Here is a 14,490-nt window from a genome sequence, read left to right on the forward strand (position 1 = left end):
ACAGTTGAAAATAAATGGTGTTTATGTCAGTGAGGAAACATATTTTATTGTTTTTCTTTTGTGCTTTTATCAGGTAACATAATCACTTAATGTATAATGCAGACGACTTGTGAAGGTGAACTCATTATCTTCAGGCATAGTGTGGCAAGTCTAAAATATCTTAAGAAAAGTAAATGACTCCTTCATGCTCTGGAGAAGATACTTACAGACAGTGGCTCTTTTGAAAATACATCTAGTGAGTCACTGAGTATGCTATCTGATACATGTAATGATCACAAGTAAGTGAAGTCTTGGGTAAGACAGGTAAACGATCATGCAGGTTCCCTCTTGTTTCAGATCTGAGGGACAGTATTTGCTGCAACTCCTCAAAGTATGAAAAATACAGGTGACAAAAGAGACATTGGAATTTTAGAGCAGGGATAGCTCAGCTATGGTGCCAGTGTCCTTGCATAAGTATGTCTAATCCTATAACAGTAAAGTCGTGCAGACCTTTAGGTCATACGAGGCTGACAACTAGGCATCGCTCTTTGTGTTCACTGACAGGTGTCAGTTTAACATCAAACCATCAGATTGTCCACCACAAGTGGAATGTTTCTGGAAACGTTTTGTAAGAACGACCTCAATGACAGTAAAGACTTCATGTCACTAATATGTGCTGAAACTGACGATATGCAGCACAGATTCAGAGCAATTAAAACACATCCTACATATCTTGGGTATCACTGTCCCCTTCAGAATTGTTTGTATTTCTGCATATAATACTTTTAAATGGGATAGCTAAGAAACCAAAGTACCTGGCATATTTGTCCACTAATTCACTGTTCTATTACTTAACTTTCATCATCCTATTAGTAGAGAGTACTTCCTCCAAATACTGCCATTTCTTCATTTAAGCAATCATGAACATTCCATGCAGCCACCCATCAGAACGAAAAATATAAATGAATCCAATCATATACTTTCTCAAGAAATGGCCACAGTCTACACACCAGGTGGGTACATTTCTGTAGACAAGTCAGTACTCTAATACAAAGGCAGGCTTGGAGTCAAAACATACTATTAAAACGTCTTGAAATAAAAGACACACAAGCTGTGTGACAAAACAGATGAGACCAGTACCGGAGGGTATGTATGGAATTTTATTATATGTGCAGGAAAGGCTACTTCGGAGTCAAAAGAGAGCACAACACATCTGAGTCAGTCCATGGAACCAATGATTAGACCAGTGAAGCAGGATGTGAGCAGCTTTACATGGGACTAACCTTGGAGGAGTTTGTGGTAAATTTGTTGGTACTCTGGTTGAGATGTTGTGTTTACTGATTGATGTTATTCCTGCACAAAACTTGTCTTGCCTTTACAGAGACTGTAGACATACTGTTCTGCAGATATAAGTATCAATTTCTCTAATAAACAAATCTCCATTTACTTCTGACCAGATCTGAAGAATCTTCCACTTGTAATTCAGTAATGTCTGCTCTATCAATTCTTACTAAGGAACGATCTTCATCACCATTAGTCTTATTAATCTCACTGTTTTTGTTTATTTCATTTGCAACCATACAATTGTCTTCCAGCTGTCTTTATACTTCCACAGCTTTAGCCATGTTGTCACTTTCTGTCTTTCTCTTCATGTTTCTTGCAGCAAGCAGTAATGTTCTTCAGGTTTTGATTTCTTCCTTTGAGCCTGTCCCTTGTCTCATGTTTTCTGCATTCCCTGTTGGAATAAATGATGCCATCTTCTGTAGACTGAATGTTTTTGTAATGAACAATGTTATCATTCCCTGTAATCTGTGCGTTATGTAACAAAGCAGTGTCCTTTATAGTATGTATTCTCTTCACACTATAGCCGTTAATCAGTGTCACTAATGCATCAGTTATGTAGTTCTCTAAGCCTTCTTGAAGAACTTTGGCATCTTTTATTGAAAGTCGTTTTGCTACTCAGTATGCAGTCAACAGCATATCTGGTTATCCGTTAGCCGGTTCCCACTTTTATTTCTGAAAAGAATTGATGAAAATGATGTTAGCATTGTATAGAGCCCTGTAGTACGCCACTGGTAAATCCTGCTGGGATAGTCAGGTAACCTCCCTTGTTGTGTCTTGTTGCTTAACTGGTATTTTATCCACTAAATGATGTATGAATTAATATTTAATGCTTTCAGTTTGTCAGTTAGCCCTTTATGTGGAGTAGTGATGAATACCTTAACAAGGTTAGAATAAGCAGTAGGCACTACCAGTCCTTCATCAAGTGCTGCTATTATCTTTTTAGAGAATGCCACAAGTTTCAAAAGGCAAGATATATCTTTAATAAACCCACCCTGTTTCATAAGTAACAGAAGAAGGTCCCCTGTGTGTTTTGGATAAGCCCCATTATTACCACTTCCATAAATTTACACAGAGTACTGGTCACTGTTGGGTCCAGAATTATTTAGCTCTGATGCGACCCCACCCCTTCCCCCAGTTTGTGAACTGGTAGCACTAAAGCTAGTTGCCATAGGTCAGGGATGTATCCAATATGTTAGCATTCCATTTAACATGACTGACAAAGATTTAGCTGGGATTTCCTTCATTCCATGCAGGAAACTATTGGGTAAACTGTCTAGTCCAATGAAACTTGAGTGTTTAGTTTTACATTTGTCAAGACTTATCATGTATGCAGTTACACAAACAACATTACCCCCTTCTCCCTGTGGCACTCTTGACATATGTATTTGCTTATTGAGAGGTTTGTGCAGCATTTGTATACAAGCACATTGCTATGTCCTGTGGCTTTGTAACCAAGTTGTCTACTGATGACATGTTGCAGACATAAATTTTCTCCTCTGTTTTGTATTGTACTTAAATAATACTTTGTTATTCCACTCAGCTATTAAGTAAAAACTGCACTCTTGGTTACACCTTGAGGATTTGATAACAGAAATAAGCAATTTCTGCATCCTGTTTGATCTAGACATTTTTTTAACTTGGGGAATTTTGGAAAGCCAAATAGTGCCTCTGTTCTGTTGCATAACTTGTTTTTTTTTTTTTCAGTTCACCAAAGTTTTTTTTTTTAATTTACCTGTGTATTTGTGTCTTACTAGTATGTGTTAATGAATGTAAAAGTTAATATTGTCATAGAACTTGCTAGCACGCTCCAAGGACCTCAACCTCATTACCACAATCAACAAAACATGTTGGAGGGACAGGTTCATAACCCAGAGACTGCTCATGCTCTGGAATAGACTTCCCATATATGTCAAGCAGAACACCTCACTTGCCCTTTTCAAGGGAAATCTTGATGAGTGGATGGGAAATAGAAAGTTCACCCCGGGGATCACTCCAGTGGCTCTACTTGATAGAGCCACCAGGAGCTAACAGTGGCATGATGTCAGGGCACTTCTATGGGCTAGGCTTGCAAAGGCTCCAGGGCCGTTGGCCTAGTACACACTCATGAACTGTATCGTGAATTACTTATTTGGGTCTCTAAAACTAGTATCCATGTCTGTTTTCATAAGTATGCTATTTATTGTACCATAGATTTTATTGATAGCATCTAGGAAGGATGATTTATTTAGGAACAAGACTGATTTAATTCTTATGATGTTTCTCACACACACACACACACACACACACACACACACACACACACACACACACACACAAGACAGAGAGAGAAAGCGAAGTTTAGTGGAAAAAAATAAACTTAGAGTGCCAGCTTCATTGACGTAGAGTGGCTATGGCCCAGGTAACCCAAGTTTGATTAGTGTGTTGGGAGTCTGCTGAAGCTGATGTTAGGGGGATGGGCATGCTTTTCCTAGGGGGAGGTGGTTTGGGACCATCCAGTGCCACAATCCTTTGGAGAAGGGGTGGTGATTCAAAGGACAGTCCAGAGATAGGTGTTCATCTATGAAGCTGTGAACATCTTAGCCTTAATGGTGGTTATACAAGTGTGTGCACTTGCACAGAGAGGATATATCTGCTGCCCAGAGGAGGGGGTTAGGCTATACCATAGTATGCTGTCATTGTCGGAGCTGGTGAAGGCAAAAACTACTGCTAAAGTTGCATATATGATTGCTTCCCCCTGACCCACTCTTGACCTCAGTGGTGAATACCCAAGACAGGGGGAAGCACATGGACTTCACTGATAGGAAGAGACTTGATAACTGGCATGCAGAGGGGAAAAAACATGTAGGAAACACAAATAAGACACTTAGAAAATTATAACTGATTAAAAAACAAAGACTATGCAGATATGTTAATAAAGTACAATAGTATAAAGACTTTGTGCAATTAGTTTAATAAAATAAGATAATATAAAGGCATTAATAGTATAGTGGTAAGCTAAAAATAGAAGCATACAGAATGGGTCAGTTGTACCCCACAGTTCAAAAACTACCATATGTAGTACAGAACAACATGTCTCAAAACTACAGTAGCCCAGAAAATGACACTTTTCATGAGTTGTGTCTGTCGTGGAGTTTGTGATTCATTTTTTGGAAATCCAGATGTATAGCCATGAGCAAAAGGTAGGAGGTTACGACCCATACATAAAATAGGGTGTGTGTGCTTTAGTCCCTTTTGAGAAAAAGTATGATTATTGGTAGTGAATGATTCTTCTTTGATGATGGCAGCTCTGCCAGTCAATAGACATCTAAGGCATCAATGTCTTTGTAAGCAGTGAGACTTTCTCATTCCTAACAATACTACATGCCAAGCCCTTGTTTCCTTCAAAATAAGTCTAGATTATGGGATGGGCAGCCTCATACTCTCTCACAGTTTATCTTGTGTTGACATTTTCTATAAAATATTTATAGGCAATACAACATTTAAAAGATCTAGATGTCATACTGAAGTTATAGAAATGAAAAATAAGTCACACTGATGGGAAAAAATAAACTGCAACCTTTCTTGTGACTCATCTAGGCATTTTAGTTAAGGCCCTAGACATCTAGGACAGGAATTGCTTTATATCACTGCTTGTTGCTTATCAAAAGGACACAAGTATAGGATTAGAATTCAGAAATAAAATGCAAACCCATCTCTTATAATAATAATGGCTGTAAGGCATTCCAGGATTTATGTTAATGAATTTAATAAACCCAGCATGGTACTCTGTTATAGCCTGTTAGAATTGGTCTCTGATCTTATGTTCTTACTTAATAAATAGTGTACCCGTTAGTGGTCTTGCTTTTCAGATTGTGATTTTAAGTTGGCGCATTTCATTTATGCATTTTATGAAGTTACATTTTGGAAATCCTTGCACATTGGTAATAAAGCCTCACATGCATACTTCTAAATGGCCATGCATAACTTTTCTGCTCAAACTCAGTGACTTGTGTCACCTTACTGTCCTCCACTGGTTTATAAAAATGGTAGCTAATGGAATGTTACTGATGTGGGCATCTGTTCAGTTTAATAATCCCTGAACCAGTGCATGTTAAGTTGCATCAGAAACACAGAGAGCTCTTCATAAGCATAGGCATACAGTATTACATGGAGTGCAGTGTCAATAGTGTTATTCTGAAGTCACATTGTGAAGAATTATTGGTCCATCCCAAGCTAGACATCCATGGAAATGTGAACTGTTATGTCATTCAGGTATGGACTCACACATGTTTGCAGGTATATCTACAGGTGCCTGAGGTGAAATTCCTCCACCATCAGTTGCATGAAGAAAAAGACCCCAAGAAACATAATACCAGTCACTGTTTTCCATAAGAAATCATTGCTGGTGCAAGTTCTAAATGAGTGCTGACAGCGATTCAGTTCTTTTGGGAGATTTCTCCTTTCTTCAACCTGGTGCAACCTGGGAGTTGATATGTGTATACATATATAAATATATATATATATATATATATATATATATATATATATATATAAGTCTGGAGGGAATGGGGGGCCTGCCATCCACATCTGGAGGATGGAGGGGTGGGTTCCTCTAGAAAACACATACAAAGTTAACTTTTTCACCCTTCTGTGTTTTGGACATTATTTGTTTGGCATTTCTGGTGCACAAAGATTTGCTGTTTGGTGTTCTATAGTAGAACCATGTTTGTGGCATAACAGAAAGTCAGAAAGAGCACAAATGAAAAAAAAAGTACTTCTGATTTAATATACTCTGGTTAACCATACCAATGAATGTTTAAATGTTTTAGGAGTTAGTATATAAAATAGGTGGGAATGATAGCAGTGTAGCATGTAGTTTCAGAAGTCATGCATCTCTGCCATTTGTACTGCTATCTAATATTTTTTACAGTTATGAAATATGTCAACAAGCCTTGGGCATGAGGTTGTAAGGAAAGCCAGTAGTAACCTTCAATTAATTATGCAAAGGGAAATAAATAATAGAATTCACCACTGTAATAAGTGCTAGAGATAATGATGATCTTTGGAGATTACGATGAAAAGAAAAGTTTATGTACCCTTATTTTTTTAATACTTATCTTTTTTAGGTTGTTCAAGCGTATCAGCTAACTGTGAAAATACGAGGGGCAGTCAGATCCTAGTCCCCTGTCTGGAGAGGAATGGGTTTTAGTGATAATCTCAGGTGTGCACAGAGCCATGCTGCTCTTCTCCGGCTGCAGGATTCGGAGTTGCGACTCATGGAAGTAATAAAGAAGTGGATAGTGCAGCGCTCAAAGACTGACAGGGAGTACTCAACATTGCTCCACCAGATGGTGACACTTGCTGAGAAGCAGGAAGGGACACCACAAACTGGAGGCATGGATCACATCAGTCAGCTCAGTAAGGTAAGGAATAGTTTTCATGGTAATAGTTTGCATGCTTGTGAGCATGTGGCTGTCCTACATTATGATTAGTGTAGTTTTTGTGAATTACTTTTCAATGACGTTTTTTTAATTACATTTTTAAAACTGTATTTACGTATATTGTGAAGTCCAGCAGTGGGCCAAAGTGGGCTTTTTCATTTATCCAACCATTTTACAACTGTGAAGTCTGTAAGTAAGTAGGGTTTAGGGCGTTTGTGTAGGGATTGATTATTTTCTGCAAGAAATACATTTTTGTCTGGTTTAGCATTTTTGAATTATGCTTCTCAGTGTAAAAAAATCGAAGAAGCAGAACTCATTTTACACTGAGTCAACAAATATAAACAAGTGTGTGTGTGTGTTTGTGTGTGTGTGTGTGTGTGTGTGTGTGTGTGTGTGTGTGTGTGTGTGTGTGTGTGTGTGTGCGCGTGTGTTTATTTATATATATATTGTATGATATGACCCCAGTCTATAAGATGCATGTAGTTTTATTTACAGTGAGGAATAGCAATAACATAAAAACAGGATTAACTGTTCAGCAAGAAAAAAAAGCCTTACAGTTCTGATTGTGTAGCAAGCATAGTTTACAAATACTCCTCCTGTTTGAGAGGCAAATGTCTCTCCTTTAACAACAGTGGCTGACAGCGGTTGTTGCCTTTTGAACAGCCCCCTATAAGATGTCTGCCTGTCTGTCTATCTCTCTCTCTCTCTTAATAGCTCTTCCTTTTTCAGGAAGGGGCATGGTCTCTTCCATTTTGGAAAAGTTTGTCAGTTCCTCCCATCACACAACCTTTGCACTTCAACTCTCTAGCTGCCAGAATTGATGAACACTAGAAGGCACTTTACCCACCTATCTATATCTATTTCTATATCTAATATATATGTGTGTGTGGGGGTCCCTATCAGTTGATCCAGTTTTCAGAAACTTGAACTCCATATGGTCGAGACCATATGATCAAGTTTTTTGAAAACTTGAAGCTTTTGAATAGAGACAGAGGTACAGGGGGGATCGGGAAATTTACCCTTTTCTCACTGTAGTGTGATCTCAAGGTTGGTATATATAATTTGCAGGGGATGTGGGGGGCTTGCTCCCCCCCTTGCAAAAACATAAAAAAGGTAGATTTTTGTATTTTCTTTCTTTTTGTTGTTTGAGTTTTCAGAAACAGAAAAAACAGAAAAAAACATACACAGTGAATCACTGTTTATGCACAAGTGCATTTCATAGAAAATTTCATTAAAGCAAACATACTTGCAAAAACTTTTTTGTAGGGGCAAACCCCCGGCACCTCCCCACTAATTAAATATATTATCTCCACAGTTATATGACAGTTGAGAAAAGAGAAAAAATATACAGCAAATCAAAAGGTGCTTCAACAAAGTATTAGTTTAAGGATGTGCACACTTATGCAACCAGCTTATTGTACGTTTTTTATTTTTTATGTTTTTTCCCCTAACAGATTTGTTTGTTTTTCGACTGAATTGTACAGGTTATAGGTCAGATTAAAGCTGAAAAGTTTTGAAATTATTTTTTGTGATCTCATTTTTTATATATATACACACACACACACACACATATATATATATATATATATATATATATATATATATATATATATCTATTTATATACATATGTATATGTGTATATTGTTTGTGTCTTTCGGCTTTTCCCGGTTAGGGGTCGCCACAAAAGGTAATTTCCTAACCCCACTGTAGTGCGACCTTGGAGTTGGTATATTTAATTACGGGGGGTGTGGGGGGTGGAGCCCCCCACTTGGGGGGTGCAGGGGTGCTTGCCCCCCTGCATAAACGTAGTAAAAACATTGTGGAATGTTATTTGTAGTTGCTTCATAGTTTTCAATGATTTGAGATTCGATTAAATGAGTTTTCGATTAAATGGGTTTTCGACGATTTGGTCTCGATGGTTTGCAATTCAGTGAAATGATAATTCGATGATATGAAGTGGAAGCGTATGTATATATGTGTGTGTGTGTGTGTGAGTGTGTGTGTGTGTGTGTGTGTGTATGTGTGTGTGTGTGTGTGTGTGTGTGTGTGTGTGTGTGTGTGTGTGTGTGTGTGTGTCTGTGTGAGAGAGAGAGATACATTGAGTCAAAATTTACCCAGAAAATTTGATCAAAACCTGGATTTATTATATGTCCATTTTCGTATTTCTGTTATAACATACCTACCTATCCACCTACGTTCATCCTGCGAGGTTCGCAGTTGCTCATAACTAGGGTTACCATATCTGGTTATACAAAAAAGAGGACGAAAACATATGTGCTGGTATTATACCAGCATATATTTTTTCGTCCTCTTAGGGTTGCCAGATTTTTGACTGGCTGGGTCGGGACAAAAGGTCTTTCACACTAGGCTCCGTTTTGCAATTTTTGGATTGGCTGGTATACCGGTATATATAGACCAATCAAAAACAAAAAACAAAAAAAAAAAAAAAACAAAGCAGAGGCTGTTTTGCCGGGACTGTAACTGGCAGTGTGGGACTCGGGATCGGCAGTCCAATCCCGGGACAATCCTGTTGAAATAGGGACGTCTGTTTTTTGAAAATTCTGCGATTTGTCCAGGTTTTTACAAATCACAGAATTTTCAAAAAATCACCTGGACAAGAGCCCAAAAAGAGGACGTTTCCGGGGAAACCCAGACGTATGGGAACCCTACTCATAACATCTGCAATTGTGAGGATTTGTCACAAAGAAGTGCTTTTTTTGCCTTAATATTGCAGAATTGTCATTTTTTTTAGTTATTTAAAGTATGTGAAGCTATTGATGATTATTTCTTCCTTCATTACCTTTAATTGTGACATTTTTGTTGTATTGTCATTTGATAAACTGTTTAGACATAGTGTTCAGAGTCATGTTGTTTGCAAACTACTTTTGGGCCTTTTTTAAGTATCACCCTGCGCTCTGGTAATTTTCTCATTTCTCATTACCTACTGCTATCATACCACTACTTGTATGGCTTTCATTTCTAGGTTTATTACTTAATATGAGATTCTTCTGTACCAGAGACCTCCTGTTTGCTGCCCTCCTGTTTCACTCTTTACTTGTCAATCACATGGGCTTCTTGAAGTGTAGGAAAGTGGGTTTTAGGAAACATAAAGCAGGAACTGGGAGGTGTTTGTTACTTGCACTTTAGAAGTTAAAAGGATCACCAAACATTGTGTGAATGTGAACTACAACTTAGACAGGGGGTTTCCCTGCCTTCTGGCAATACCTCAGGAATCAGGTTACTGTTTCTGACCTTTAAGTGGACCTAGCCCTAGCCACCCCCAGGTTCCTTATGGTGGCTGGTCTTTTTAATGCCAGGTCAATTTAGAACAAACCAGATATAGTAACTGACTTGCTTCACACAGTCAGCCTGGCAGAATATCATAGATGCTTGGTTGGATGACAACCATGGACCTCATTTAGCTGCATCCGTTCATTTGGGTCTTTTTTTTTTCATTCACAGCCCTAGGCAAGGTGGTTAGCAGGAATGGCATATCCATTTGTAGTTCATTATTGTTAGAATTGTCTCAGGTAAACTTTGGAAGTTTTAAGCCTTTTGAGCCTTTTTTAAGTATCACCCTGGACTGATTTTTCTTTGACTGTGTCCAATGAGTACGACTGTATTGCAGATTTCTCGTGGTGTTGCAGCCACCTGTTTACCTAGAGACATTTCTGTATTAGTTCTCTGATCTCCTTTTTGACTTTGTGCATGAATACTCTGGATGGCTGATCTTGAGGGACCTTAATGCCTGTGTCAAAGACAGGAAAAATAAACTGTTAGTGTAACTTTGCAGCCCTTTAAAGTTTCACTTTTACTATCCATAGGTTTGGTCAGTCATTAGTGTTAGTCTTCATGCTGGGTCTAAGACTGAGACTAGTAGCTTGATGGAGAAGCACATCTCTTGTTTGAATCATTACCTGATACACTTTAGATTGGGCCTTCTTTTAGACTGGCTACATCCATTGCAGAGACTTGTGAAGTATTGATAGTGAGGCCTTGAGACTTTGCATCCTGTAATTGACCGTATTCTAGAACATGTTATTGCTGATGATCTGAATTCACTAGTTGCAGTCTGCAACACAGCAGTGCCTGGTGAACGGAATACTATCACCACCATTTGTGTGCCTGCTGCATCTATCACTTAACACGAGTCTTGGTTTGACACTGAACTCCATATGATGTGGTGACCGGGATGGTGAGTCAAACACAAGTAGTGCAGAACTTAGTCAGCATATGCAACATAAATATGTGAGGTGAATCTCATACACTTGTATACAATATGCAGAGGATTCTACACTTATTTGCACAGCCAACTCTTCTTCTGAACTACAATCCATAACTCAGAAGGTGTTTAGCACAGTAGAGTCATGGTTTTTAAAGTGTTGTCTCCTCTTGAATCGCAAAAAAAACAAATCTCCTACTCTTTACTCCTACCCGTAAGTCCACACCATTAGACTTTTCATTCATCTCTAATAATGGTACCTTCATTTCTCCTGACTCCAACACCAAACTCCTTGGAATTACAACAGATAACAACCTTAACTTCGACTCTCACATTAACAACACTATAAAAAAAGTTAATAGAAGAATGGGCTCCCTATATAGGATTAGACCCTTCCTTACTTCTACAACTAGAACCACTATTGCCCACTCACTTCTAATCTCTATACTGCTCTATGCCTCACCAATTTACACAAACCTAACTAAAAACAACCTGCTCAAACTAGCTAGCTCCTATAATAACACTGCCCGATTTGCCACTGGAAACCCCTTCAGAACCCATCACTGTCACAACCTAAAACAACTTGGTTGGCTTAAACTACAGAATCAGCTTCAATTTAACCAACTTACCATTGCCCATAAGGTCCTTAATGAACCAAACAAAACTCCAATACTCTCTAACCTCATAATCCCCTATAAAAATCTCAATACCTTACGCTCGTCAAATAAACTATTAGTTAGCATAAACAAGTCCAGCAACATGGCAGGTGACTCTCTCTTTTCAAACACAGCTGGCAAAACTGGAACCTTCTACCTCGTAAACTTATATTACTTCCTTCCCTACCCCTCATCAAACAAAAACTCAAATTATTCCTTAGAACACACTGGTTATGCCCTTGCAGTAACCCTGACTAAAATTTCTCCTCTGTTCTAATACTTCCTAGTTTCTACTTTCAAACTAGACAATGTTGTTTAGCATGAATGAAAGAGTGAACTGTAAAACTGCTGTAACATTTTAAGTATTTACTTCCTTTGCAGATCATGTCCTAAATTCTGTTCTTTAACATTTTATGTACAATACAATGTATTTGAAATAACTGCTATTTACTATTTTATTGTAAACTACTACCTGGTTACTTACTGTTTTTGTTTTGTTTATTTTTATTGTAATCTTTAACCTTTGTTATTACTGTGGTTAGTTTGGAGCTTTTCTCCCCGGGCCTCTACTGAAACTGGACATATATCCAGTTAGACTAGCCCGGTCAACAAATGTAAAATAAAATAAATAAATAAAATAAATCTGTAGGGATCTTTGCTGTACTATACCATCCCAGTGGACTGTTTTGAGTGATGGGCTGTATGGCCCAGCTTGCATCACTGTTCATGTAGGTTTTTCATCCTTTCATTGTGAGTAAGCTGTGTGCATTTTGTGGATAATGTTACCAAGATTAAAGAGCCCTCCCTCCATGATCTGACTGTGGTACATTATACCAAATCTGCTGCCAATAAATTGGGCTTTTTCTGGGCTGATTTTTGTTATATCATCTTTAATGAGATTGTGAATGTGGCCTCATCTTTGCAACCAGTACACTGCAGGCAAACTGTGATCCTATTAGTCTTGTCAAATCTGACCTTGATTCATCAGTACTGTCTGTTTTCTAGCTTGTTCATTCTTTGCTGAGGATGGATGTTGTTCATCATCAATAAAAGAGGCTTTAATATATTCCATTCCTCAGGTAAATAATACTTGATGTGTACATGCTGAAAATAGCTTCCTATGTCTAATCCCTATTAATAGGTAAGGTCATAAAAAGGCAATGTATGCAAAGATATAGTCATATAGTCATGCTACAGCCATGCTTAACATATGTTGTCCTGTTTGACCAGTGTTTGTCTGGTTTCAGACCTAAGCAAAAAACTGATAATGATTTTTTTTGCGATGTTGCCGATTTTCCTTGCAAGGCACATCCACAGGCGAAGTAAAAACTTCATTATGCCTGCATTGCTTTTGTCGTGGGACAGTAGTGTATACAGACTCATTGCTTTTGTCATGTGACAGTAGTGTATACAGACGCATTGCTTTTGTCTTGGGACAGTAGTGTATACAGACGCATGGCTTTTGTCGTGGGACAGTAGTGTGTATAGACTGTTGTGTAAAGTTTATATGTATTAGTAATTAAAACACCTAATTGCAAGTGAAAGTGCTTTGCAAAGTTTTGCATATAAAACTGTGTGCACACTGATACAGCCCTTATACAAGATATAACTGACCTGCTGGTGACAAGAGTTCAGCAGTTTCATTCAGTCTTAGTCCTTGATTTTTCAGTGGTATTTGATATTGTAAACTTTGGCATCTTACTTAAGCATCTTGAGATATTATTATGAATTGACTGTCACCATTACTGAGTGTTTGGGAAGTCTTCGGAGATCGTTCCTGTAATGATCTTTACTTGAAGATTGGCCTCCTATAGGGCTCAGATTATTTAGCATCTCTCCTTTTTGCGGTATGTATGACATTGCTAATGGAGGTCTTAAAAGATAAAGGAATTCATTATCAATCTTTTGCTAATGATGTTCAGGTTTATCTCTCCTGTATTCAGGAATATGAGCAAAGCTTTACCACTATTCAAAGATCGCATGGAATTCCACCTTCATCAAATGGTACAATGTTTAATAAAAATCAATCCAGCTAAGACTTTGTCAATGTTAGTTGATGTCATAGTCTATCAATCTATCACATATTTTTTTTTCTTTCTTTCTCATTTATTACATATGGGAGGAACAAACTAGAATTTGTTTTGTATGTTTATGGTCTGGAAGTGATTTTTAATAACTGGTTGGGTCATAGTTGGACAAATTTCAACAATGTCAAAACGGGTCTATATTAAATTCTCGAAAGCTGACAATGTCAAATCTGACATTGTCGACCCGAGAATAGCGAAAGTGCAGAACATTAAGCGGGTAAACGGAAATCTCCATAAGGAGAGATTTCCGTTTACTGCAATGTAGTGCAGTCTCGGAGTTGGTATATTTAAGTAGCAGGGGGTATGGTGGGTACAAGGGTGCTTGCCCCCCTGCCTACACTCTTTAGTTTCTTTTTGTTTGTTTTTATTTTTTTTTTTTTAACGAACATTCAATATTTTAACAGTTCGATCACTAAAGGTCGACCTTTAGTGGTTCGAACTGTTAAATGTTCGATGTTCTAATATAGACCCTGTCAAAACATTTGACTTCCATCTCAGGAATATTGCCTCATTCAGGCAGCTGATTATGTCCAGTGGTTAGAGGTGGTGAATCACATTCCGGCATTATTTTGCCTGGAGTACTGCACTTCTCTGTACCACAGACTTACTTGTAGGGGCCTTGCACACCTGCAGTGACTGCAAAATTCAATTCTGAGGCTAGGCTTTTGGCTGGAATATTCCAAAAATGCCAAAGAGTATATTTGCTGACGGATGTGCACTTCCTGATAGCTGCTGCAAGATATGTTATTAAGTTCCTTATACTGACCGCCTAACAGTCCCA

At 38.1% G+C, this 14,490-nt stretch overlaps 1 protein-coding gene across 2 annotated transcripts in view; it reads left to right on the top strand.

Moving 5' to 3' along the window:
* Positions 1-14,490, top strand: part of FES (FES proto-oncogene, tyrosine kinase) — a 1,834,337-nt gene that overhangs the window by 576,618 nt on the left and 1,243,229 nt on the right. For both annotated transcript variants that reach the window (XM_044078263.1, XM_044078264.1), the window contains exon 3: positions 6,429-6,725. In XM_044078263.1, coding sequence (XP_043934198.1) covers positions 6,501-6,725 — 225 coding nt within the window. In that variant the 5' untranslated portion in view covers positions 6,429-6,500. The remainder of the gene's footprint in view (positions 1-6,428; positions 6,726-14,490) is intronic.

This window comes from Protopterus annectens, chromosome 7.part0 (assembly GCF_019279795.1).
Source record: "Protopterus annectens isolate FY-2018-M chromosome 7.part0, PAN1.0, whole genome shotgun sequence".
NCBI classification, from domain to species: Eukaryota; Metazoa; Chordata; order Ceratodontiformes; family Protopteridae; genus Protopterus; species Protopterus annectens.